Here is a 22,221-nt window from a genome sequence, read left to right as displayed (position 1 = left end):
TCTCCAAGAAATTTTAAACGGGCCCGTGAAATCCGGAATTGTTGTTTACGAATTGCTTGTAGGACGTGTTGCGTACCGGTAAGCACTGCATGCCTCTCTATAAAAGAATGTGAGCGGACTAACCTTATAATAATCTGAGCCGCACGCAGCCACGAACCTAGATGAAGGTGTGGCGCTCGTGTGATGACGACGTCAGGTGACGAAAGGGTGGAGATCTTTAAATCAGTGCTCCAACGAGAAGACGTTTTTTGTCGGGCGACGAAGAACGCCAAAATTTACGCCCTGTTGTGGCAGCTTCATCGATCAACGCCGTGTGCAAGTTCAAGCAGTTTCCCCAGCTTCAATGTTGTAGGTAGGAGTCCCCCGCCCCGCCCCGCCCCTTGCAAGCATGACATTAAGATACACGTTTGGCACCTGTCTGTTGAAGAAAGCAAAACCCCGTGGTAGACTGGAATTTGATTTGAAATGGACTGAACTAATACCTATAATTTTTTAATGGGTTTTAAAATAAAAGTTTTCTTACATTTGCAATAGTGTAACACGGTGATAGACAACCAGCGGCTCTGGAGCCACATGCAGCTCTTTCATCCTTAGGTAGGCTCTCAGTGGTTTGGGAAAAGAAATCATGTTTACGGCTTTAACAAGCAACTCATTTGAATTGCAGTCATAGAAGTTTGTGTGATTTGGTATTGGACAATATATGTGAAAATTAAAAACTAAAGCACGTGAAGAATTCTTAACACAAAATAAATATCATCTTAATGCCCCCTCTTGTGAACAAGGATGGACTCAGACGTTGGGTCAGTCTGCTAGTTCTTTTATTGAAACCAAGAAGGTAACAAGGTTAACACAAACACCTCTAAAAGCAAAATGATGAAATGAGAACATAAACGAAAATACGGCATGGCCTTCCAGATTAAAATTTGATATTTCAAAATAAGATATACAGGTAAGTAACCATCGCAAACTAAATCGTAGAAGAATTGTGAACTGAATAAATCTCATTTTCATGCCCCTGTTTGTGAACATGAATGGACTCAGACGTTGGTTCGATCTGCTTGCTTCCTTTATTGAAAATAGTGTGGCACCACCTTGGTTAACACAAGCTGCTGCAAGCAACTCTTCTGTCTTGCGTAAAAATACGTCATATACCCGTGTGTGTGTGTGTGTGTGTGTGTGTGTGTGTGTGTGTGTGTGTATGTATATATATATATATATATATATATATATATAAATCATGTCATGAAGTGCTGTCTCATCCGTGGAATAAGGATCAAAATGGCTCTTTGAATGTAAAAGGTTGCTCTGACACTGACCCCTGGTGTAACAAATATTTCAAGTTCATGTTTTTTGTTTCCCTTATTGGGGTAATTCTATGGAATCATTGTTAAGGACTGGAAAAGCCACAATGGCTGCTGGAATAAATTGAAATTTCAATTGCTAGAAGGAATGACGGTTGGTCAGTGGTGATACAAAATATTGGATTATTCAGATGAATCTATTAATAATTCCTCCTGGACTTTCATGGAAGGAGCTAAATCATGAAGCGTCGAGAAGTCGAATGGGGGCCCGAATACCATGGCTGACGTATGCGTGTTTAACAATACGACTCCAAATTGTGTAGAGTTTACAAATTGAAAATAATTGTAATTGAAAGCGAGGTACTTTGAATACAACTCGTCTGCACGACTATGACCTCACAAGACACAACTTCACATCTTTGCTGAATCTCTCCTTTGGATTTGTGGATCTGATCCACACAACGCGGCTTTTCATGCATGTAGTTTATTTGTCAACCTCGTTCATCAAAGTTAGTTGGCGGTGCCAAATTCTCCTTGGCTCAAATCTTGTCCAATCCGATGTTTTGGCATGAAGTGATTGGAAACATGGTGGCTACGATGACGTAGAACTTCCCTGAGCTTTCAAGTGAGCTAGGTAGAGCTATTTTAGACCTTGCTGAGTATGTGAAAGCAGGGCCTGCACAAAACCATTTTCTTAATCGTAAAGTGGAGGAATGTATTGAAGTTGAGTAATTTCCGCACTTTCCGATCACGACATTGACCCAAGCATGACTAAAGAACTACCCATATTGCTTATAACCCCTTGTCTGGCTTGGTTTGAGGAGCAGGCTAAGCAATCAGATGGTTGGACCCGCCCATCAAACTTTGACGAGCGAGATTGACAGATAAACCTAAATGCATGAAATGCTGCATCAGTGTGTCATTAATTAAGTGTCATTGATTGAATAAGTTTTTCATTCGTTAATTAAAAGGCATTTATGAAATAAACGTTTTATTAATTAATTAAATGTCACTTAAATTAAATAAATCTTTCATTAGTTAATTAAAAGTGGCATTAATTAGATAAGTTTAATCAACTAATTGTTTCATTAAGTTTATGAAACATTTAATTATTTAATTAAACTTTTATTTAAATTTTGAATGGTAAATTTATTTACTGAGTTTTGGCATTTTTGGTCCCTCATAATTTAGAGCCAATTTATTGGAAAATGTATTCATTTTGGTAAGCTTCTTTAACAGCTAGTGACCTCTGCTGGCAGGCACAGACACTGCAGTTGATTTGGTAACACTTTCCTTTCAGTTTCACACACGAATGCTCCAGTAGAATCCTATTATGAAGTATATTAAATGATTAAGCTAAAAAAATCTTTGTTTTCGTGTCGGGATTGACAATACATCAGATGCCCATTATATGTTCATCAACCTGCCTCACTTCTCTTTTTACTGAGATATAGTACATTTGAGTTGGGTGTCTAACGGATATACCGTTAGATATTTGCAACTCACCAACCGCAGACGGTCTGCATTCAATGTGAATATTCTCTCTACAGTTTTATTGTGCACCAGAGTAATACAATCAGACAGTGAGAAGGATTATCTACATGAATTAACTGATGGTCATTTACTGTCAAAAAACTTTTGATTCAACTGTAGATTTATCTGTACTTTCTTCTCTGTCTTAGTCCTGGTTTTAGATATCTTGCTGCTGAGAGCAATCTGGGATGCATTTCAAGGAGCCAATGAATGCAGACCAAATTTGCATATTTTCTCCAATTGGCTCTTGGGAAGGAAACGCATGACACGTTTTTAAATTCCCTATTTAAACGACGTGTTTTAGGTAATTCAACCTCAGCAATACTTTGTTTTGCTTGAATTGTATGTGACAGATGAAATTTAAGCAAATGTTAACGGAAGCGTCTTTTATCGTTGAATGACAGGCAGTTATAAATGAGAACATCTATATTTGAGTGTCGTACACAAAATAACAATACCATTTGGTGAACATGATAATTCTCAGTGCTTAACATGACGGTGTGTGTTAATCGCCTTACAACAATTGGCTGTTACTTTTCTCCTTCTATATTGCTGTGGTTCAAATTCAATTGCAACGTAACCTTAGAAACACAGTCATAGTATTAACTTTAAGTGTAATTACCTAACCAGAAAAAAAAATGGTGTAACTACGTACAGAAGCAGAACAGCGTCTGATAAATGATAGACCAGAATATTTATGGTCACGTGTCGCCCTCTAGTGATGGCAATAGTTTGGGCAAAAGTACAGAATAATACATAAAGACAGACTGACAGAACAACAGTTTTGTCTGGCTTGAAAAAAACGACGGACCGACGATGACTGAAAGGGGGGTGGGGCTCTGACAAATGACAAATGTGGGACCAGCAAAAAATGGAAGTTGCCCACATCTGCTAATTTCATGAAATAATTGATGTCATTGAAAGTTACAAAAATATTTGTGCAAAAAAGATGAATGATGTCATCTTTTCTATCAACAGCATGCTCATTTAACACCATAGGCGTTATTAAATCGTGGCGTTTGCACTGTGCGTGGACTGGAATCACTGTTTTCACACTTCTCACCTCACGTCTCTTTGAAGCCTTTGGAGTCTACCTCAGCAACCGCAAAGGTGGAGTTTGTCAGCAAGTCATGTTGGACTTCAGCAAGTGGCCCCTACTCCTGTTGTTGAGCGCTGAGGAGCTTGCCACCATCCAACAGGCCTGTGTCTTTGGCGGATCTGCTAACGAAGCCATCTACATCACAAACGACAACAAGGTAACAAGGTTTCATTCCAGCAAAACACATCATGTATAATGCACCACAAGTACTACTACACTGCTACTACTACAATTGCAGGGCACACAAGGACGAACAATCATTACGCACAATCATACCTAAGGACAATTTACACTGTTTCGAGCACTTTGATGCACTTGGTTATTTTTTTCTGTTTTAGACTAAGTTCAAAGTGGGGTCCCCGGACTCCCAGTGGTCCTTGGGCTGACAGCAGGGGGTCGGTGACATAGTATGGGTTATTAACAAAAAATGTATAAGGTGGACCCCTGAGTTACGGTGTCCCTAGCTTATGTTTTTTTCACGTTATGAAGTGGAGTACAAAGTTTCTTCGTCCCATTGTTAGGGCATTTTTCCCGCCTTACGGCATCAACAATTACAAAATTCAAGCTTGGCGGTCAATGTGCGTGCGTACTGTGCGAGTCACCATGCTCACGCTGTTGTCTCGTGTTTGTAAAACAATCCACATCGAGTGAGGAAAAAAACAAAAGAAAAGCTGTCCAAAGAAAGAAAATACAAAGAGGAACTCAATGACAAATGACACAATATTAATTGTCACAATTAATAAAATAAGATGAATGCAGTTCACTTCATTTCCTTGAAATGGCACTGGCGTATTGTTGGTATGCAGAGACATTTTTTTCAGGTTGTTTTATTTGTACATTCCGTTTTTATTTTACATTTCCAGTGATGTAGGCATCATTTACATGTCCACGGGAGCAATAATATTTCTATTAATAATATATAATATTGTGGAATAATTTTGAGCATGTAAGTTTTCTTCAGTTTAGTATAAGGTCATGCAGTGTATTATGCAAACACGCTAACAACGTGAAAGTCAGACACTACAGCAAGTTGGTTAACTAGCGATTCAAAAGGAGGTGTTCAGCGGTTTAGTATGTGTGTGTTTTTATTTAAGTACAATGTTAGCTGTAGCTAATGTCAGTTTTATGTTTGTTAGTTCTATGGTGTGTCGCACAGTGCAATACCATAGTAAACATCAGTGCAAAAAAACTCGTCTCATTTGTAGGAGAGCCAACATATTAATTGTGTGAAGGCGAAAGTAACTAATTACTTTGAATTGACAGTAATAGTAATAAATAATGCATTACAGGTTTGAAGTAACTTACCCAACACTGTGCTTTCCCTGCAACATATTTAACTAGTGGTAAAAAAATCAAATAATGTTGCTCTTACATTCAACTGCAATTTGTAATTGAAGATACACTCTTGTTAAAGCTAGCCTGCTCTTGGTGGACTTAATCAAACTTTGTGGACAGATCATTTTAAATTCCCTTTTATTTTTAAGTTTTGACAGTATCACGTGTAGTAATAAGTTTTAATCGCTGATGCTGGTTTATTGATGTTTTAAATGCTCCAGAAAATAGCCTGTGTTGGACAAGATTAAGGTGATGCAACGCCCAGTAATGCGTACGTGTGCTTCTGAGGGGTATTTATTCAAGTCAGACATCACTGAAGGTGTAAGTGTGAAACGCGTGGACCGCCACTAAAAATACTAAGCGAAAAACTGTTGCCCGAATGAAAAAATATGAACATTTCTCGCGACGTTTTTGACAAATAAGATATGAAAATAAAAAATGTGAGCAGCTAAATTGAGAGTATGGGCAAAGCATGAAACAAGTGCCAGTTTGTTCATCTTTGAGCATACCGGGAGCACTGTCGGTCACAATTATAACATTTAGTATAGTACAGACAGCATTTTCGTTCATTTGCATGTACGTGAGTAATATACATTATTTTATATTTTAACTTGGTTTGTGTTCTGAGGATTACGGATCATTTGTTTTCATTTCAATATGGATATTTGTTCCTGGTTAGCTCATTTAAATAACATGTGCACGAGAGGGTGAAAATATTCTCCGGTTTGGAGTGAAAGAGGAAAAATAAAGACATGAGTGAACGCTATTCCTGTCCTAGTTGATCCATTTAGTAGAAAGGCGGCAGAAATATGAGTTCAGGAGCGAAACGTTGCATTTGCATTAACCCTAACCCATGCGGTTTTCATTCGCCGCACAAGTTTGCAAAACGCGACTAGACTGCTTTTAATGAGGACGAGGTCAGTTACATTTCCTTCATTGTTTGTTTTTGTGCGTCCCGCCGAGCAAGCTTGACTTTCCAGAAAGGGCCGCATGTTGACGCCATGGCACAGCGTGCCTACGACGAAGTACGAAAGGTGACGGGAAGCGGGTCAATTTCTTTGAGTTTTAATATAGATTTGGGGACATTTTAAATCATATTAAATGAGAAACACGATTCTCATGTGAATCCATTTTTTTGGCACACACCTACCTTGAAGCCTCTCACTTAAATGTTTTGCTCATTACCTGTCTAACTGCTGGTTGCGGTAAATTGAGCTGAGTCTAGTACCACCATACCTTGTTCCTATCATAAATTTATGATCACAAGTCAAAGCAAGAAAACCAGCCTATCGACAGCTCATACACTGAAGATTTATTTTTGAAATTGAGGTTATCAATATTATTTTGTGATTTAGTTTTTGTGGGTGAATCTTTCACAGGTTTTTGTGTTCGGCTTGAACTGTAGTAGCTGCCTTGGAACAGGAGATGGTATAAGCACCATTGTGCCTAAGCAACTGAGCTGCCTGGAGGGGAAGAAAGTAGTTAGCCTGAGCTATGGAAGTGGGCCTCACATCCTTCTTGCAACAGAGGGTCAGTCGCTACACATTCATGTGGTTCTGAATTCTGTTTGTGGCGTAATCGATGTGCTGTATTACAAAAAAAAGAAAAACAATCTCCAGGACAATGCAAAAATCTTACCAATAGCTTCGATTTAGCCTTTTTTTCAACAAGTCTCTTTGATGTTTAAATGTGTATGTAAATATGTAAAAAAGACACATCAAAATCAGGAGAGTGTTACTAGCGATATAGCCAAAGTACACATGGAGAAGCCAGATAAAGATATGCTTATAAGCAAAGGTGAGCACTTCATCAGCACTGATGGACTGTCCGACGATAAACGCGACACAGAAAATGCAAACTTATGTGTCGCAGGAACACCTCACGGCGACGGACGCCCGTTGTGCCGACGGACTGACGAAAAAAAACTCTGCAAATTAAGAATGTCGAAAGTGCAATTTTCACCCGTTGTCCTGATCGTCGGTCAACTGACTGCATGTTTGCATTGTTAAAGTGCAAACTGCAATCACACAGTCAACATGACAATAGTCACTTTACAGCGCCACCAAGCAGTGGACAAATATGTTCAGTGATTAAACTGGGTTGGTTCACTTCACAAATTGTCATTCACAGCTATAACACAGCTGACTTTACTCGAGGTTTCTTATTTCTGGTTTCATGAACCAGAATGCATACTTGTCAGAGAAATCTCTAAAAGAAGACTAGAACAAGCCTAGCTGCTAAGCAGCGAAAAGAGGAACTCAGACCAGCCAAGACTGACTTTTCTCTGCGATGGCACAGGGAAAAAAGCTTGGCGAAGGAACTCATGCGCTGCCGATAGCACTAATTCGTCGCTCAAGCATCCCTGCCTGCTTTTTGTTCATTCAGCAAAGCATTGCCCTTTACAAGTCATAAGTTGGAGGGGCAGCGGAAGATACGGACGGACCGGCTGTCATCTGACGTACTGGCGATTACAGTTTACGGCGTGAAAAAAAATGGCGGACTGACGATGATGTACTGAGGGCGGGGCACTGATGACTGACTAATGTCCGACCAGCAAAAGATTTTAAGTTGCCTATCTCTGCTTATAAGAAGTGATTGTTCTTCATCTACATCTACTACAACACTCAAAATCTGTCAGCTTCTTCATGTTCAGTCGCTATTAGCCAGGAAGTAGCCTGATAGGTAAACAATTGGGAAATAAAAAAAACGCACATCTGTGCTCAAGTGAGTAACATTCTAGCTTTAAATGTCCATCACAACGTTGCTAAGGCAACATTGGTCGTATGAGACCTTTGCACAGCTCTGCATTTTAAACATGGCCTTTTCTTAGATGGGAAGCTATTTGCTTGTGGGCACAATGGTTACTGCCAGCTGGGGATTGGTACTGCCAACCAAGAGCTATCCCAGGTGCTTGTCACAGCCAACATTGAGAACAAGAAAGTCAAAGAGGTGGCATGCGGTGCACATCACTCCATGGTCCTTACGCGGGATGGAGAGGTAGTGTTTCCAGTGAAACGTAATCATTCTATTAGTTTGTCATTCGAATCTGCCATTTTCCAAAATAATAGGTCTACGCATGGGGTTATAATAACTGCGGCCAGGTGGGTTCAGGTTCCATAGTCGTCGAAGCTTTCCCCGTCAAGATTGGTGGCTCGTTGCAAGGTAAGACTGTGGTTGGCATCACATGTGGACAGTCCTCCTCAATGGCTCTGCTGGATAACGGAGAGGTGAGGCACCTGCTGTGGAAATGGGAAACTTTGACATTGCTCTGTGACAATTTTGTTTGCGTGTAGATTCATGGGTGGGGCTGCAATGGCACCGGGCAGCTTGGTGTTGGCAACAACAGGAACGAGCTGATGCCTTGTCGCCTCTCTGCTTTGCAAGACTCCTGGATAAAACAAGTAAGGCTTGCCACCTGCTGTGTTTATTTTTCTCACAGATGCAGAGAGCAGCAGTGTTGAAAATGTTCTCCCCTGTAGGTCGTGTCTGGCTCCAGCCACTCGCTCGCCGTAACCGATAAAGGACTGCTATATTCGTGGGGCGCCAACTCTTTCGGCCAACTGGGGACTGGTGACAAGACCAACTGTTTCAGCCCAGTGCAAGTTATGGCAGATGAAGAGAGGTAATATGTTGTTCCTACATAGAAATTGAACTCTGCAATGTGTACACTGGAGCCTCAATTTAATGGATTAATTGGGCCAAGGAGTTGTCCCTTAAAGTAGATTGTCGGCAACAGTGAACTACAGTGCTCTTTCGTTTTTCCCGATTAATGGGGACTGGAAAACCGCCTCTATAAGTGTAGTCCGCAAAGTATTACAGTATTAGAACAGTATGATTAAAACCTTGCCTACCTTTCTTTCTCATGTCCAGTGAATTTCGAACCGTAATACGGAAGCCAAAAAGGCTTTATTTTCTTTAATGATAGAGTGCACGAGAGTGTGGTGAGCGCTGCTCACCTACAACACTCTCTGCAGCACTGAGCACTACCCCTCTCCCCCACTCCTGGCCTTTTCCCACAATGCAATGAAACGCAGTGCTTTCCTTTCAATACTGCCTTCTAGCAGATGAACAAGATCATGTATTATCAGGCTGTTAGACTGTTTCAGAGTCCACGTACATATATATATATATATATATATATATATATATATATATATATATATATATATATATATATATATATATATATAGATATAGATATAGATATAGATATAGATATAGATATAGATATAAAGAGAGAGAGAGAGACAGAGAGAAAGAGAGAGAGAGTAGACCCCCAGGTTACAGCGCCCCTACGTTTTCTTCACGTTACGAAGTGGAATACTGACTTTTTTCGTCCCCTCTTTACAGTATTTTCTCCGCTTTACAATATCAACAAATGTCATGACCTGTGGGGTTGGCTGTGTGTATGTTGTTTTGCCTCCCTCTTCAGGCGAGTTTAGGTAATTGCTTATTTTCTGTTTGCGTCAAACGTCCTGTGCTGCAATGTGTCACTTTGATGCCGACTCGCTTGATCTTGTGTGAGTGCTTACAATATTGTATTTATTGTGCGTTTCGGTGCTTAATTCCAAATTTAATTGGTTAGCCATGGGTCCCGAGATTGCTATTGATGTTAGAGGTGAACATCAGAAGAAGATGATTAGTATGGAAAGCTGGAGATAAGAAATACGAAGAAGGCTAATCTAGGCTACCCTCACTAGGTATATGGCCGTACGTAGCTCAAATCAACGTAATACTATTTCATTTTTTCTTTATATATATTTTTATTCATGATGTTATTTAATTGTATACATGTATATTATACCTAAATTGCACTTTATTTACTAATTTGTTACCAATTCTTAATATGTATATACAATTTTGAGGTTTCTATTGCCTGCCATACAACGATTTTGCCTTATGGCAGGACTCCACTGTGAAAATATATTATATATATATATATATATATATATATATATATATATATATATATATATATATATATATATACAGTAATCCCTTGCTGTTTCGCGGTTCATCTTTCACGTGTTCGCTGCTTCACTGATTTTTTAGTGTGGATATTTTTTACAGCGTATGCGCATTGTGCTCTGAATCCTGATTGGCTCAGGGGCTTTACGGTTGTTTCAAAATAAAATATTGATGCTGTACTGTTTTGGTTTTTCACTTGTTAATTTATTACAAAAGGCAAGAGGATCCAAAAGCTTGCTTTCGTCTCTCCTGTGTCTCTCCTGTAACTGCCGTGTGCGAACATGCTAGTAAGCACATTGGTTGACAGCAAACGCACACATGTAGGACAGCGGCCCTTGAGGACCAACTTTGGACACCCCTGATGTAGACACACAGACAGCAACGGAGAAATGCGCAGCTTTGGAAATCTGACTTTTACCTAGATTTCTTTTGTAATAAATTGAAATTTCAAGTGTATTGTTATGATATAAGAGGCTTCACTTTAATTCAATGTCTGGGCATATCGTTTATAAAAATCTTCTTCCTCTGAAAAAGAAAGAGCTCAACATCTACTCATAACAATGTGCGGGTTCAGGACGAAGAGGCATAGCTGAGACTGTGAAATACGTGGGTGACAATTTTTCCAACGTTGATTTGACATTTGATATCGTCTTAAGGCCAAGACTTAAAAAAGAATGACCCAAAACATCAGAGACTGACGTTTCACTGGGATATTTCACTGGTGTGTGCTGAGATGTCAAAAAAGTTGTTAAAACTTCAAGATATTCGGTCCTTGGTCTAAAACTGTGAAAATCATGTCAGCCAAACATCAGCACATCAACCTTGTTGGCTATCATCTTGATGTGTTTTTGGAGACCTGTTGTTTCCTCCTGTGTAGTTCCCTGGACACTGACAAGTCCACCCCCTTTTCGCTTTGCGTACAACCTCAGGATACTGGTCTTGGGGTAGAGCCCTCCATGCGTGGGGTTAGGAAAACTTTCTTTCAGAGCAAATAGCCATACCCAGTTGGGTCCTTGGGCAAAGCCCTTTATGCTACGCGCACATACCTTGCGGACCTACATAATCCAACGTGTTGAATATATCAGGTTTGAGAGCGAAGCAAAGCTCCTTCCCAGCAGTCAAGACCAATATGTGCACACCACACATGGTAGGATTATCTGTTAAGGTCATTGGTGAAGCAGAATCAAAACCACCGAGGACACTAGTGGACAACTTGTGACATTTGCAAGCCTTTCAATGACTTTGTTGAGTGACTTAGCCTGACTCCCATAATGCCAAGATCTTGCTATGCGTTGTGGAACTTGTAGACTTGTCAGGGAGGCTTTAATCTTGCTGCAGGGAAGCGTTTCATTTCATGCAACGCACAACATATCCGCCTACTCCCGTCTGAGAAATCTGCAGCATGGAATAGCTGTTGACATTTATTTTTCTTCATTCTACATTTATTTTTCTTCATTCTTCGAAACAAAACAGCCTTGGAATGTATGTAAATATACTTATGTATGGGTAGGGCCGATGCCAGTGATCATTTCGAGGTGTTGAAAGCAAAAGTACATTTATATTTAACGGCGTTATGACCCTTTCAACGTCAGCCCAAGTCGGGCGGTAGTAAGGCCGACCTAGTGAAAAATCCCCGGACAGCCGGAGGTTAAAGGTGTAAGAGGGAAATATGCACATTACTCCCAACGGCGTTGATCTAATCCATCAGGTTTGTTGAAGTGGCAGCGTGCCATTTGACGAACACATCAGCGGCCAAGACGCAGAGTGGCCAGGTGTATATTTGGGGTCAGTGTCGGGGTCAAGCCGTCGTCATGCCACGCCTCACCTACTTCACCAACACAGATGATGTGTTTGCCTGTTTCGCTTCACCGCCAGTCATGTGGAGGCTGGTGTCTGTAGGTGAGAGGAATATTGAAGTGTGTCATTTACAATGGATACACTTATCAATGCATGGTTTACGCTGGTCTAGAGCACGATGACTTCCTGACAGTTGCGGAGGCACTGAGGAAAGAATTTGACAGTCCAGAGACGTCAGACCTCAAGTTTAATGTTGAAGGCAAATGCATCTATGTTCACAAAGCAGTGCTAAAGATCAGGTGTGTGCGGGTGTCTGAAGCCCAACGATTAGGATTTCCATTGTTGCGCACTGTTACCTTTGTCTGTAAATGTCAATGTTTTCAAGGTGTGAGCATTTCCGCTCAATGTTCCGCTCCCAGTGGGTGGAAGGTCGTCAGGAGGTGATTGAGATCAGCCAATTCTCGTATGCCATCTACCGCGCCTTCCTGCAATTCCTCTACACAGACACTGTTGACCTTCCACCCGAGGATGCCATTGGTCATCTATTATACAGCCAATGTCTGCTTTGCTTGCCTGGAGATATGCATACTCATTGTCGCAATGTTTCTTTTGCAGGCTTGCTGGACCTGGCCACCTCCTACTGTGAGAGCCGCCTGAAGCATCTGTGTCAGCAGATCATCAAGAGAGGAATCACGGTTAAAAATGCCTTCACCCTGTTTTCTGCAGCCAAACGATTCGATGCAGAGGTACTGTATATTGTGGTGCACATTTGCTTTTACTTTGATTTTTAGTCAAAATGACCAGTGATGGGAAGGAAAATTACTTCAAATTTACCTATGCTTTGTCCTTTTAGAAGTATTTTTTTCTGACAGCTTTGTACTATTACTCCCTGCATTTAAAACACAGATAGCACACTGTACTCGCTATAATTGACATTTTCTCTCTGCATCTTTGTGCATATCACATAAAGCGCGTTTGACCAATCAGCCTTGCAGCCGTAAAATTTCAAAAAACGTCGCACGACTGTCAGTGCTACGTAACATGTAGAGCAGACGCGGTAACGGCAGGTAGCTAAGCCCAGGAAGCTAAGCCCACAGCCACTCACCCTCACTCATAGCCAAACCCGAAGGATTTCTTTGTGTTCACTGGGGAAAAGAACCAAGTCAGGGTGAATGGGATTCTTTACTGTGCAAGCCAAAACGTCATGAGGTGTTTTCCTTCAAAAACTCACCATCGAATCTCAAAAAGCACGTCGAGGTAAGTTAGCTAAGACAACGCCGTTTTAACGTTGGTAATTCGTTACTTGGCATGGATACGTTCGCAATGAAGCTCATTTTGGCTAGATACGCTACTAACAATTATGGCTTGCTAATGTGAGGCTTTTTTGACAGTTCTCAAACTGTTCTCAAACATTATGGAGTCAGGGACCCCTTTTAGAACGCAAATTCTCCAAGGACCCCCATTGCAAATGTTTGCCAAAACAAAGCAAACAAAAAAATCATTTGAGCAAACATAAGTGTCCTTTGCATTCACCAACATTTAATGTAACAACATGTATATTTTTTACTTTTCAGCTATACTGAGGTTTAGAAAATAAAAATTGCAAATTGCACACCTCCTAATAACAAACCCCCAAAAAGATCAACTAAATCAGTTCCAAAACACCCAAATTATTTCACGGACCCCCTGCAGCCGGGCTTTAAAGTACATTTCAGAGCCTGTACTTTTACTTAAGTAAATATTTGGACCAGCAATTTTACTTTTACTTTAATTGCTGCCCATTGCTGAACATGACATTAACTACCTTCATGACTACTCTTTCACGTTTTGACCAACACAGAAGCTGACACCTAGTGTACAAAAGATGAACTATTCTTGCTCTGCAGCTCCAGTTTATGTTTTTTTGTTTGTTTGTTTTGGCCTAGGACCTGGAGGAGTTTTGCTTCAGATTTTGCATCAACCATCTCACCCAGGTCGCTCAGACACCAACCTTCAGTGAAGTTGATGGAAATATGCTCAAAGGGTTCATCATCAGAGCAAGTTATTGTGGGGCCTTCAGATACTGACTTCAGCTCTCCATAGTATGCTTTTAAAACACTGGACTGGCTGAGGGTGGCACTTGAAACGTTTTCAGGACTATTATGCTGAATGATAATTAAAACACGATTTGCCATTTGGAGTGGCTTAGTGGTGACCAGAAAGTTTTATTATGCATGTGATATCTCAAATACTTTTGGCCACATAGAAAAAATAATAAAGTAATACTTATTTGATGACATTTTGATGGTTTACCATTGTTTTGTTTAGATTTTGTTTTTTATGTAATAATCCATCCATGCAATTTCTAGAGCCGCTTATCCTCACTTGGGTCACTGGCTTACTGGTCACAGGTTCCTATCCCCCGCTGTCTTTGGGCAGTAGGCAGAGGAGGACACACTGGACTGGTTGCCAGCCAATCGCAAAATGACAAAAAAAATTAAAATCACACTCAGAATCACAAGGGCAATTTGGAGTGTCCGATGAATGTTTTTAGAATGTGGCAGGAGACGTGAGTGCCCAGAGAGGACCCACGTGAGCACAGGAAGAACATGCAAACTCAACATAGGAAGGTTGGGGCTAGTTGGAAGTTTTTTTGTACTGTCAGAAAGACGTGCTAACAAGTCCTCCATCATGCTGCCCTTATGTTACATCTTCAACTTTGTAGATTTAATCATCCAAAAAATGCTTTTAAATATGAAATATGTGAAATGTATAAAAATGCTATGCTAAAATATAAAACAGTTATCCATCCTTGACAGAGAAAGTCCATGACAGGGTACCCAAAGGGACACTGCTAAGAAATCTGGAGTAGCAGATAAAAAGTAAAGTACCAAAGGGTAAATTAGTGCTTTTTAGAGCGCACAAATTCAAAAACTTCTTGATGTACCCTGATAGTTTGAGTACTCCCTATTTCACATGCCCAAAAAATTTGGGGTCCTAACTTCCCACCTTTGCACTAGGGTCTTGGGGGTATGATGTTTTGGGTAGGTGTGCTCTTTTCTCGCTATCAGCAGCGGCCGTTACGCAACTCGTTGCTATCGCTATTACGGTCAGCAGTGTTGGAAGTAATACATTACAAAAGTAATTCCTTTAATGCATTACGTTTTACTCTAATGTGATAGTGTAATGCATTGCGCAGAAAATGTCATTTTTCTCAGTACAAATGAGAGTAACGCAATGCATTACATTGTATTTTTAAGTTTTTTTTCTCCAAATTCACCAAAAACACAGATCGGAGGAGAAAAGTCCGGGGCAAAACGTTTGTCACATTCTGTCTGGGTTTTTTCTGTTGTGGATTTTATTTTGTGAAGTTTCAGTTCATTTTGGTTTTGGGTTCATGTCGTGTTTCCCTCGCGTCTGTCTTTAGTGTAATTTCTTCCATCTGTCATCCACGTCGAGACCCCGTCTCTCAGCCCATATCAGCTTCCCCTTTGTCTCGTTCCCTTCCAGCTGTTGCGTATTGCCTGATTATTGTGCGTGTATTTAAGCTCCACTATTTGTCCAGCTATTTGTCAGGTCATTGTTGTCTAATGCCACTAATGTTTACGGTCCCTAATTACACTATCGCTTTGTTGTACCCCGTGAGTTTGGTTTCCGTTTTGGTTTGTTATAGTTTGTACAGTGTTGGTCCAGTTTTTTCCTGCCTGAGTTCCGCATCAAATCTTCATTTCTGAGCCACTCAAACTCTCCGTTTTCCTGCCTTTTTGGGTTGACTATCGTCCTCCTCTCCACTGACCATGCCACGCCGTTACTCCGTTATCAGGACCTTTAGAGAGGACATTTGGACATTTAGAGAGGAGCCAATGTGAAGTTAGCGAAAAAGAAAACACAGGATTCAGAGTGGGGATAAAACAAAGCAGGCAAAATGATCCTTGTCTCGCCTCACACACAACCTCAAGAGGTTAGACGACTCATGGCGGAGTGTGCCGTACGTAGAAGACGATGCCACTTTCCATAATGGATTCGCCAGCATTTCAAAACTAGTAATAATGACAAGGTAAGTACTAACTAAATTATCACTGTACAATTGCTATAGTTAAAAAACAGTTCTGGTCAATGTGTATCAAGATGAAGCATATAAAAACAGTGTTAAACACAATAACGATGTAGGCTAACTGCTAATGTTAGCCCCACTTAAACCATCTATTTGGAAACATCTAATCTTGCCGACTGAAATTGAATTTGAGGAATAACAGAAATTGTGGAATGCAGTACTGTTTTTGCCTTAAGCATAAACAATATCACTATGTTCTGAAGCTACAGTAAGTAAAGGGATTCAAATAAAATAAAGATTTTGTATCTCGTCATGTCTTTAAAGGTTAATAACCCAATACAGATGAAATGATAGGCAAATTCATATTTCCATGGCGGTGAGAGAGATATAAAAGAAATGTAATAGAAGTGTAATGCATTACATTTCAATTAGAGTAATATTGTAGTGTGACTAATTACGCAGCTCAGATATGGCATGTCCCAAGGCCCTGGCAAAACTGGACCCCATTTATCACTCCATCCCGAGATTTATAATAAACTCAGCCTTTAGAACCCACCACTGTACAATGGGACTATCATCCCTCAATAATCGAAGGTTGTCACGCTGGTATTACAGGACTCATAAAGCAGTTTCAATTACTCTCCCTCAATGCATCTGCTCCAAATCCATGATGGTTCACTCTCCTACAAATCTCAGGTCAAATAGGTGGCTGCGTTTTGAGGTTCCCACTATATGGACTGAGTTAGGGAGGAAGAGTGTGTCCTATTTTGGTCCATAGGCATAGAATTATCTGCAAGCTCACTTGAAACTCAGCCCTCATATCTTTTGTTCATTTCAAACATGCTGTTTCCAAACTCCTTATCACTAGCTGTTCTTGTACTTAATTGCTGTTTTTATTAACATGTTTAATGTCATTACAGTATTCTTCTTATTATTTTTTATTTTTTTTCTTATAATTACTTTCCTCTTTCTCACCCCTCTGAACTTCTCACTGTTCAAGTCTGCTTTCTTGTAAACTCTTCTCCAGGATATCCTTACAAAAGAGATCTCAATTGATCTCTTCCTGGTTTAATAAAGGCTAAAATAACATTGAATTAACTAATGACCCTTTTAATTAATTATTGAATGGTACATTTATTTTATTGAGTATTGGCACTTTTGCTCATTGAATTAGCTAATGACCCTTTTTAACTAATTCTTAAATGGTACATTTATTGTTATTATTATTATTAGTAGTAGTAGTATTGGCACTTTTGGTCCTCCACACAGTAAAGACAGCTTTTGATTGAAAATGATAAGGCGCTGTAGCGACATCTAGCGAAACAAGCCGAGAGGGGAAAAAAAAGCCAAAATATGGCAACAAATAGACGCAGATTTTTTTTTAATGAGAGAGAGGGCTACACTTTGTAAATACAACGGCTGATAGAGGATTAGGGGGTTGCCGCAAGTTTTTTTTTTCTGTTTGTTATTGGGTAATGCGCCTTTATGATGACGTCACTCCTTATTTGCGGAAGTAATCGGGGGTCAACAAACGCCTCCGTGTTTTTGCGCAAACACAAAAAGACCAAAGATAGTACGTCGCGTTTAACATCAGATACGAAAAGCCTTGTAAGAACCCTTGTCCTGGTCGCGTTGAGCGGAAGCACGCGACGGACGGTGAGCTCACGACACATCCACGGTACGTTCTTCCGACCTTTACTCATTAAAGCTAGCGGAGTAGGCGACGGCCCGCAGCTAAATTAGTGCTAGGAATAAACGCGGAACGTTGACAACGCTTGGCCGTAACCATTTGAAGCGTGATACGTGACAGCTAGGTAGGTTGGTGATTGTCGGACCGTTTGTACTTTGCGTACAGACACGTTATCGCGACGCCTTTTAGCGTTGGGCTCGGGGTTTCCGAGTGGGCTGCCCGAGGCCGTCCCGGTCGCGATAGGTACTCGGTGGCTGACTTTCGCAGCACGCCGATTGGATGGAAGAAAGCTGCAGAGAGATTCAAGCCGATTCGGGCCAGGCCTTGCCTCTCACAAGCGATTCCAGCAGCCAGACCATCAGCGTCGTGCAAGGTTTGTCCTGTTTGCCCTGCAACAGTGCCAGTAGAATCAACAGTAATATGCATGATTATGTGTTGATGGTGCAGGTCATAGCCCCAGGTTGTCAAAGATCAACCTGTTTAGCTTGTTGAGTTTGTGGTTGGAGCTCTTCCCTCAGGAGCAACCAGAGGACAGCGACAATCAGGTAGGTGTCGCAGTTACAGCCCAGTGTTAACCTTATGGTTTTTAGTAATGTGATAATGATAATGTTTTTTCTGACCTGTGATTTTCTAGATCCGAAGCGTTGGTCTCGTGGTGGTGCGGGATAGTAAGGTGGTAGGGCTCCACTATAGTGGGCATGAGCTCCACGCGGGTCAGGCAGCCCTCGTCCAACATGCCGCCCGACTTGCCGACTGTCAGCTGTACTTCTCTCGGCGTCCTTGCGCCACCTGCTTGAAGATGATCATCAATGGTGTGCAGAGCTATCATAATGAGTAATGATGAGTAATTAATGTGATAACTTGAAGGTCATTAAGCCCTGGGTGTCCGGGGATTTTTCACTAGCCTGGCCTTATTATCACCTAACTTGGGCTGACTTTGAAAGGGTACTAACATTGCCAAATATAAATATGTATTTAATTTCAACCCCCCAAAATGTTCAGTGGCATCAGCCCTATCCATACACACACACACACACACACACATGCCCCCTTTATGTACAAAATGGTAAAAATGTGTTAATAGCAAAAGTGACTATGCTGTGTATTTATATACTTATGAAATTGAAATGGGAACATTTATTATGTCAAATTAGAGTTTTATGACTTACGTAGATTTTTTCATTTTGGGAGTCCAGACTGAGCCAATCATGGAAGTCATTGAAGGGCTTGCAAATGTCATAAGTTGGCCGCTAGCACCACCAATTGAAATGATTAATACAAAAATCAGGGTAAATGCATGATAAAACATGGGGTTTTCAATATGTCCAAAATTGACAATGTTTGCAATTTTGAACGATAGTAAATGAGCCCGACACGGGCTAAATCTGACACCTCTAGGATATCCCGCTCGACCTCCATTTAGCAAGCATTTACAAGGGATGGCAGCGTGGCATATTGAAAGTCGTCACCTTTTGACTACATATGCAATACTCCTACTAAGTTTTTTTTGTTTTTTTTTGTATTTTTCCCCTTCAATATCATACATCAAAAACATCAAAAGCCCGAGTTGGGTCAAGATTTCCCCCAAGGGTTAATCCCATTGTGGTAGAATGTTGACATCCGTTCGACGGCTTGGGTTTGCAGCTGGAGTGAGTCAGATCTCTTTCTGGCCTGGAGACCCCGAGGTCAGCATGCTGAGATGCGGCCCCCACGCTTCTGCCGACCACACTCCGGAGGAGGCCGCGCTGGACGCCGTGGCTACAGAGAAGCTCAAGTCCAACAGCCGATCGCACATTTGCTTGCTGCTACAACCTCTGGCGACCGGCATGGTGCAGTTTGTTGGCGAGACTTCCAGGGAGAGTGATTTCATGGCGACGCTGACTGATGACCAGCCTGGCCTGAACACAGAGGAATTCTTCCGCAGGTGTCGAACATGTATCCATGTTTTGTTCAGTCCGGATAACACAATCAATTCCATCCAGAATGCCAAGTATTGTTTTGGCCCTTCGGTAGGGAGCGGGAGAAACACCTTGAAGATTTCTCCAAATACTTCCTGATTGAGGACTCCCATCGGCACAGACAGATTTTGACCCAAATGCATCTAGAAAACTTCTGCATGGAGCCCTACTTTTCAAACCTCAGACATAACATGAGGGAGGTGGTGAAAGTTCTGTCTGCAGTTGTGGCCGGGGTACCGCAACAGCACTACGGATTTCACAGGTTAGAAACTCTCTGTAAACACCGCCCTTCTGTTATTACACCGAAAGAAAAACGTGATGTCATCTCTGCGCCAGGGAGCCCGCAGCCCCGAATACGACGCTCACCAGCTCATCAGCGGCCCCTCAACGTGAGGGAGTGTCTCAAGAAGTGGCCCGTCACTGCATCATCCAAGCCAGACTACTTGCCTATAGAACAGGTCTGCTCACGCTTGAAGGAGTCTTATGCTTTTTTTCTCATCTAGGTCTATTCATGGCCAAAGACGCCGGTGATGTTAATTCAACTAACTTGTGTCTCCAGGCTGTATGAAATCCGCCTGCAATCTTACCCGTTTGAGGGCATTCCAATCGAGAGTTGCGGGCCTCGGTGCCGTGTGCAAAGACATAGTTGCAGTGTGCAAAGACATATGAATGGACCCATATAGTTAATAGACAGCTGCAATAGCTAAACGAGTCACAAGGTGGCCATCTTGAAGCCTCACGTTGAACGTGACGTGATTGGACGCTCACTGCAGAGAGGCGGTGCTTTGTTGATCACCCGTGTTTAGCGTTGAAAAATTGAAGTTGTTGAATAGATTTGAACACAAACAAAAAACATGTTACTCAACCAAGCTAATCGTGCCTACAAGCGTACAGCGAAGCCACACCCGCCGACATTTAGCAGAAAAATCGAATCTATTTGCGACTTTCAGCATTGGCATCCATGTCAATAGAAAAGGATTTATTATTAGAAATGAGACGTACAGACAAACTCTACAGGCAAGTCATTGAAGTCTTTCTGAGGAAAGAAGAATGGATTTTGTATTGAAATAAGTGGGGGGCAGCCGTTTTGGTGAGTCAGGCATTTGATTGATTGATTTTGTCATTTTTAATATGTTTTTGTAATTATTTCATATTCAATTATTGGCAAAGAAATAAAATGATGTTTTTACGTATATGAAACTGTGATTTGTAATTCAGCATTTGAAATTATTATTTAAGTTTTGGCAGTGTCATTTATAATGATAAGTTTGAATTGCTGAGGCGGGTTTATTGATGTTTAAATGCTCCGGAAAATAGCCCGTGTAGCCCAGTAATGTGTACGGCTATTTATTCGAGTCGAATCACTGAAGGCCTAAGTGTGAAACGTATGTCTTTGAGTGTATGTAGTGAAAATAAAACAATTTTCTTTACAAAACAATGTTCTACGTTTTTTTACTGTTGACTTCTAAGAACCAAACCCGACCAAATCAAACTGGGAGATCATTTGTGGATTTTGTTTCCTGCCAATTTGAAAGAATGCCATGTTTTTAATGAAGGTTTCGAGATTAAAATCTGCTTTGAAATCCAATTCATCAATTACTAATTGTACGTCACTTTTGTTTTTTGTAAGGTTTTACCTCTTGAACTTTAAACCTGATGGGTCTTAATGCGTATTTGTATCCAACCAACCCTTCCCATAATTTGTCTCCTTTTTGTGTTAAGTAGTCTTAGCGCCAAAGTTTGCAACCCCTTTTGATTATTGTTTCAGAGGACCCTAAGGTGGGTGTGGGCGCCGTTATCTGGACCAGCAGGCAGTTGGTAAGTTAGTCAAGTCAAAGTTCATTTCTTTCATGTTTTGTCTTGTTCTCTTGTCATGTAAGAAAGACGCTCAGAAGACAAAAAAACAAACTGGTCCTCTCTTGTCCCAGGCTGGCCTTACTGGACCAGGTCGCCTGTCCTTGGTGGGATGTGGGTACAATGCTTATCCGGCGGGCTCTCAATATGCCGAATACCCCCTCATGGACGACAAGCAGGAGGACCGAAAGAGGCGCAAGTACCGATACATTATCCATGCTGAGCAGAATGCCCTCACCTTCAGGTATCCGCCATGCGGCTGGAACTAAGGTGGCCCCCAAGTGCAAACCGCACAAACATAATTAATAAGCAAACAAAAAAGGTCATCATAAACAAAATGAAAAAAACACCTTACAAGAGAGAAGCAAACAAGAAAAAAGACTAAGGAAAAAAAGGAAATAACGTTCGAATCACTGGTACTGCTTGTTTTTAAAAAGAGAAAAAAAAAACCTCACCAATTTGGTGTACACCAAATTAGCACCAATCGAGTCCACAACCCCCACCCCACACCAACCACTTCCGGTAGGGAAAGTTAGTTTTGCTCCTTTTTATAGTTTCCTTCCTTTCATGCTTCTTTCTTTGTGCGTGTGTCCTTTTTCTTGTTTGCTTCTTTTTTATTGCCCGTCCTTTTTATTTGCTCCTTTTTTCTTCTT

General features: G+C 41.1%; 2 protein-coding genes across 6 annotated transcripts in view; both read left to right on the top strand.

Moving 5' to 3' along the window:
- The first annotated feature begins 232 nt into the window (after positions 1-232).
- rcbtb1 (regulator of chromosome condensation (RCC1) and BTB (POZ) domain containing protein 1) lies at positions 233-14,311 on the top strand. 3 transcript variants are annotated; one of them, XM_088408031.1, is made up of 13 exons: positions 460-594; positions 2,984-3,138; positions 3,915-4,090; positions 6,648-6,798; positions 8,099-8,265; positions 8,337-8,495; positions 8,562-8,669; positions 8,748-8,890; positions 11,945-12,135; positions 12,206-12,332; positions 12,419-12,570; positions 12,649-12,779; positions 13,959-14,311. In XM_088408031.1, exons 2-13 carry the CDS (start codon positions 3,045-3,047, stop codon positions 14,097-14,099), a joined length of 1,740 nt encoding a protein of 579 aa, XP_088264157.1. In that variant the 5' UTR covers positions 460-594; positions 2,984-3,044; the 3' UTR covers positions 14,100-14,311. The 3 variants fall into 3 exon arrangements, with proteins under 3 accessions (XP_088264158.1, XP_088264160.1, XP_088264157.1); XM_088408032.1 differs by lacking the exons at positions 460-594; positions 2,984-3,138 and adding an exon at positions 233-352; XM_088408034.1 differs by lacking the exon at positions 2,984-3,138 and having other exon boundaries at positions 455-594.
- Positions 14,312-17,587: 3,276 nt separating this feature from the next.
- Positions 17,588-22,221, top strand: part of cdadc1 (cytidine and dCMP deaminase domain containing 1) — a 6,971-nt gene continuing 2,337 nt past the window's right edge. The window contains exons 1-9 of one of the 3 annotated variants that reach the window (XM_088409003.1): positions 17,588-17,744; positions 18,024-18,129; positions 18,204-18,301; positions 18,391-18,568; positions 19,401-19,680; positions 19,770-19,976; positions 20,051-20,172; positions 21,483-21,532; positions 21,643-21,812. In XM_088409003.1, the coding sequence (XP_088265129.1) occupies positions 18,036-18,129; positions 18,204-18,301; positions 18,391-18,568; positions 19,401-19,680; positions 19,770-19,976; positions 20,051-20,172; positions 21,483-21,532; positions 21,643-21,812 (1,199 nt within the window). In that variant the 5' untranslated portion in view covers positions 17,588-17,744; positions 18,024-18,035. Of the gene's footprint in view, positions 18,130-18,203; positions 18,302-18,390; positions 18,569-19,400; positions 19,681-19,769; positions 19,977-20,050; positions 20,173-21,482; positions 21,533-21,642; positions 21,813-22,221 lie in introns of all 3 variants that reach the window. The other 2 variants (XM_088409002.1, XM_088409001.1) reach the window with 2 other exon arrangements.

The sequence above is a fragment of the Hippichthys cyanospilos genome, chromosome 2 (assembly GCF_059441005.1).
Source record: "Hippichthys cyanospilos isolate Australia breed blue-spotted pipefish chromosome 2, RoL_Hcya_1.0, whole genome shotgun sequence".
In the NCBI taxonomy this organism is placed as follows: domain Eukaryota; kingdom Metazoa; phylum Chordata; class Actinopteri; order Syngnathiformes; family Syngnathidae; genus Hippichthys; species Hippichthys cyanospilos.
The sequence above is the reverse complement of the archived record's forward strand: the minus strand, read 5'-3'. Positions and strand labels throughout refer to the sequence as shown.